This window comes from Montipora capricornis, chromosome 12 (genome assembly GCF_036669925.1).
Source record: "Montipora capricornis isolate CH-2021 chromosome 12, ASM3666992v2, whole genome shotgun sequence".
Lineage (NCBI taxonomy): Eukaryota > Metazoa > Cnidaria > Anthozoa > Scleractinia > Acroporidae > Montipora > Montipora capricornis.
In genome coordinates, this window is record NC_090894.1 from 29,926,784 (window position 1) to 29,932,437 (window position 5,654).

At 37.8% G+C, this 5,654-nt stretch overlaps 1 protein-coding gene across 1 annotated transcript in view; it reads left to right on the forward strand.

The window, feature by feature from the left end:
* LOC138025624 (uncharacterized) overlaps positions 1 to 5,654 on the forward strand; it is a 7,330-nt gene continuing 1,676 nt past the window's right edge. The window contains exons 1-2 of the mRNA XM_068872809.1: positions 1 to 2,436; positions 3,203 to 3,977. Coding sequence (XP_068728910.1) covers positions 1 to 2,436; positions 3,203 to 3,977 — 3,211 coding nt within the window. The remainder of the gene's footprint in view (positions 2,437 to 3,202; positions 3,978 to 5,654) is intronic.

Below are 5,654 nucleotides of genomic sequence, written 5' to 3' on the forward strand. Positions count from 1 at the left end.
ATGGCGGCAAACTATATGGAAAGTAGCGAAAAAAGTCCTCCGATTTGGACAAGAAGTAGCATCACATCGTGCTCCTGCAGTGATAAGTCATACCGTCATGTTCACTGCCCTTGTTCAAGCTGCAATGGACGAGCAGTGGATAGAGGTACCGAACTTAGGCACTGGAAAGAAAACCAAATTGTTTCCAAAACTCGGTCCCTATTGGATGAGTTTCGCGAACCTTTACCTGGATGTAGTTTCAACCCTACTGAAGATGGCCTCTCAGATGAGGAAACAGAGATGGATGAAGATATTGAAGGTATGCAATTTGACAACAGCAATAATGGTAGCGATGAAGAGGAAGATGAACGCTGTGCCAGCTTGCCGAGAGAGAAAATCCGGCAACATGTTTCTGACAAACCTGAAGAAAGGGAGCCCAACCCTTTGAGGAAATTAGTGGTTAATGCCGTTCTAGACGCTCTTAGGATTGTGAAGGAAAGTGGATCGTCTTGCCAAACGTTTGAGGACATTTTAAATTATGGCAAAACTCTTTTATTAGCCGGCCATAATAGTGAAAATATAGATCGTGAAATTTTGCTTACCTTGTGGCCAAGAAACTGGAACTCAGTGCAGAATCTGTTAAAAGAAGAGGGATACGAAGACGCCAAATTACTGTTTATTTGCATCTGTCGAAATGAAAAGGAACAAACAAGAAATGGAAAAACTACTAAGAAATTTGTTTACACTGGAAAATACAGCGTCCTGGAGAATAAGGATGACTTGTGCATTTACTGTGGAAAAAAAGGCTATCTAAAATACTACTACCTAGGCATCAGCACAAAAGTGAAGAATTGGTTTAAAAGTGTTGATATGTGTAGAAAAATGTTGTCCCATTGGAACGCACGTGATAACTGGCTTGGTTGCCAAAACAGCAATCCAGAAAAATGTGAATTCTGGGATGGCGAGCGATGGATTGAACTGCAGTGGTTCTGGGACCCTAACACCACTTGGACTTTGCCATCACTTTGTCATCATTGTGGATTACCAGTTTCATCCGATCAGTTAATCAATTCTCCCAATGGCATAGATGGAAGTAAAGATGTAGAATGCCCAAACTGTTTTGAAATCTTTGAACACCGTATTAAAGTCACCAATGGATCTCCTTTGAATTTGGCCCTAGTGGGACACTGGGATGGATGGAAACCATTTGGGACAAGTTATAGAGGGTGTGGATCACTAGAAGTTAGCATTACAAACATGACCAAAAATGACAGGAACCATGTAGAAGAGGTATATGTGGTTGGCTTTATTCCTTGCTATCAGGTTCCCAACCTACCTGAAGCTCTTGACCCATTTTTACAGCCATTACTGCAGGACATATCTAAAGGGTTTATTGATGGTTTCAAGGTTTTCAGCTATCCAAGGGAGATAGAGGTAGAAGGCTATCAAACTAGTGAAGAGGAGACAGTACGTGTGCTACTTCTGTGCTGGACAGCAGATCACCCGGGACAGTGCGAATGTGGCAAGTTCTTGAATCAAGGAAAGTCTGGATGCAGGAGATGTAAAATGGTTGGTAAACTACTTGAGAATAGCACAAACACACATGTGTATTATGGAGAAAACCGTTACCACTTTAGATATCCTTGGGAAGAGAGATCCATTGAATCTTCTGTAGAGGACATGTTTGACATAGACCGTGAAACAAGAGTTAGCATTCGCAAAGCAATGTCATCTACCAAAGGCTTCACTGGAACGAGCATTAAATACCTTTACCCACTGTATGGTTTTGACATCCTGAAGCACCTGGTATTTGATGTTTTTCACACTGTCTGCCTTAATGTTGTGAAAAATCAGTTAGAGAGAATTCTAGAGCTGAAGCTCTTCGATCCATCATATTTAGATGATCAAGTTGAGAATTTCCCATGGACACAAGAGCTTAAAGCTGGAAGAATTCCTCGATCACTTGCACAATGTAAAGAAGTACATGTAGGACAGTGGAAAGCCGAAGGACTGCAGAAGTTTTCCTTTCCTATGGCTGACTGTATATTTATGGGCAAACTAGGTGACAGGCAGGAATTGGAAATCCAATCATTTGTTTCCAGACTTACAGAACTCCACTTTTATAGTGGCCGAACATCATGGGATGATAACATGATTGAACTGCACAGAAAGTTAGCGTGGCGGCTCAACATTCAGATTGAAGAAATTCAGGGATTGCACATGTGCACGATATCAGTGCATAATTTGATTCACATACATGAAGACATAATCAATTTTTCTTCCCCTGACAACTATTGGTGTGCGGTATATGAGAGGGCTGTAAAACAATACGTTAAAAAGTCAAATAACTGCAAAGGGATTCAAGCAACATTTGCTCAGTCACAGTCCAGGCGGGAATTTTTGAAACCACTGCAAGCTTCTGATCAGAGGAAGGCTGGAAAAGTTGACTTGGCAATGGTAAATAAAAATAAATGTTTTTTACATGTGGCCCTCCATAGGAAAAGGTGGGCTTAAGCGGATTATTCACAAAGTATCTAAATGTAGTGTTTGAAATACATTTCAAATTCATTTCAAACTGTTTCAAATGCATTTCAAATTGGTTATGAACAGAAAATGTTTTAAACAGAAGAAACACTTGATAACATGAAGAGCACCTTGAAACGCCAATGTGGTAACCCCCGTTTCCTATCCGAGGACCACATAGTTCAGCAAAAACGAGCTGTGCCCTGGCATTTGAATGTTTAAAAATCATGGATATTTGATATAATGTCAGTGGAAACATTGCACACACAAAGATGTAGATAGTAGCTAGTAACTAACAAGAAACCTGACTTCCAGCTTAATGTTCCCAACCATGCATTGGAATAAAAATTAAGGTCTGTTGATATTTTCGGAGAGAAAATTGTTTGATAACATTTTTAATTAATGTATACCTGGTCATCATTGCAAATGTATGTCAAATTTTATAGCTTGAATATATTGCTGTATACATTTTTTTTGCATTTTGTAGCACTGAATTTAACCCCCTTAAGAATGTTGCAGAGCTATCCATGGTATTCCAAAATTCATTAACAGTACACGGTAGAAGTTCAAATTTAATATCGTACAACCGACCGTAATACATTTAACCACTGGCAGAAGACATTTGTTGATGATTATATAAAGTTGCCACTTCAGAACATATCAATTTTACAAATTTCACTAATCTGTTTTGTGTTCTCAGGGATTTGCCAGTTCAGCTGAAATCGCCCACATGCAATCAGAAAAGGAACCTCAAACTCGACGACAATTTCTACTGGGTGCAATGTCAAAGGTCAAATCACTGCCACTGAATGAGAGAGTCAAAATTGCAGACACACTGGATATTTCTGCGAGAGAGGTGTCTGCAGTTGTCTTTGTTTCAAGTAAGGCCTTCCTGTCTGACGTAGGATATCAGGGATCAGTTGTCTACAAAGGAGAGAATGTTATAGCAGACATCAATGGCCATGAGACGGTTTTACTGATATGCAACTTTTTGTCTATCAGATGTGAAGGAACAGAACGTGCAACACTGTTGACAGTTGGGCCAAGTTACCCTCCTCTTACTACAGAGGACGGAAGTCAAGCAAGTGATTTCTGGAGTGGATTTATTAAAGTCAAGGCTGAACCAGGTTCTGAGCAGTTGTTATTCCCACTTGACTGTGTCAAGAGAAAGGTTATACTCTACAACTGTGATGATGGTGTAAATTCTGTTGTTGACTACCAGAGGCAAGCAAGACAGCTGCCATACACCATCATTGTTCCAGTTTATATTGAGTGCGGCGATATGCTGTCTATTCAAGGAGAACATTTGCATGATATTTGGTTTGGCCATGTCCAAAGTATTGACCACTGTCAAAGAACAGTTGATGTATTTTTCTTTGTTGAAAGTAGCAGGCACAAGAATCTGTATGTTAGGGAGACACAAGGGAGACATGGTAGAAACACTGTTTCTTGGCACTCTGTCATTGGAATTGCAAGTGGGGAGTGGATTTCTCACACACAGTGGAGAAAGAAGGAATGAACACAGTGTTTTCTGGACTTAATGCAATGACATTAGGTTACCAGATCCTCATATATGGTGTATGGTATTTAGTTATGGACATCTTCAAGTTTGAAAATAACTTATCAAGAGGATCTTTGTGTCTCATTAGTAGTGACTGTCATGACAGTATCATGAGCACGTGAAATGTGATAATGAGCCATTCACAAAACAAATTCCATAGACCTCATCTTTTGGGGTATATCCTTATATCACTAGTCCCAGTTCTTGCTTTTTACTGCTTAAACACATGCCATAATGAAACATTTATATAATACAATGCATAATACAAGTCAACACCATATGTGTCTGATTTTTTTTTTACTTCTAGTTTTCTTTTCACTTGTACCATATAAATGCACCTCTAATACCCTTGTAGCAATAGCTTCATATCAAATAACTGCAGCCGGTTAGCAGCTGTTTCAAATCCAAGATTTGGGAAATAATGTCCTCATACATAACTCATGGGAAAACTGGAATTAGTTTTTAACTTTCCCAATCTTTTTTCAAAACAGTAACTTTGACCTTTTCCAGAACTAAAAATTCCCGCTTTTGTTGCCCAAATTTTTGCTTAGTAAGAGAGCTATGTCCCAATTCTCTCTCAGATTTGGGTAAATCCGATATTTTCCAAAACCGTTTTCCCAATATTTTCCCATTTCTGGAAAATTATGTCCCAAATACAAATAAATATGGGAAAAAGTTGAATGGTATTAAGATTTCCCAATATTTTCCCAAAATAGCAATTTTTGCTTTTTTTCATCACAAAAAATTCCCAATTTTTTGTCCAATATTTTCCCAGAGAAGGAAAATCATGTTCCATTTATTTCCCAGAATTGGGTAAAATCCCATATTTTTCCCAAAGTTGAGTTCTGAAAAGATAATTTATGTTTTTTTCCCAAAAAAATCCCTAATTGTGAAGTAAAAGGTGGTATAAGGTTCCAAATTTTTCCCAAATTTGGGAAATTGTTTCCCAGTTTTATCCCAATATTTTCCCAAATTTGGGAAAATTTACAGAAATTTCCCAATTTGGGAATCCAAAATTTTTCCTGTGATATATATGTTTAAGTCATGAACCTACATGACAATACACAATGTAAACCCAGAGGGGCAGTGGGGAGTACGGGAAGAAGTGAAAATGTTGGTCAGTTTTTTTAGAGTGGGAACGACGGATAAATTTAACAAATGTAGCTAAAAATCCAAGCCAAGGGCAAAATACTAATTGAGAGACAAGAAATCTATTTCAATCTCACAAATCTAATGTGTAATGATAAAACACTTGCTTTAATCTTTAACATAGTCAAAGACTTTGCACTTGTACATGTATTAAATATTTCACTATAGGTTAAGCACTTCCCCAGTGCTTCAGGGGTACCTGTTGTTGTTAATTTTTCATCTAAGGTAATTTTTTTTGGTCTTTTAATATGTTAACAAATGCTAATAAAGGTGAAACAAAAGAAAAATAAAAATTACCTGAGATAAAAAAATTAACTACAACATACACGAAACAAAAAGAATTAAAACAACGAATACCTTATCGGACTAAAACGTCATCAAACGAACAAATTGACATCAATGAACAGCCAATAAAACCAAAAAATGGCATGTCTTTTTCACT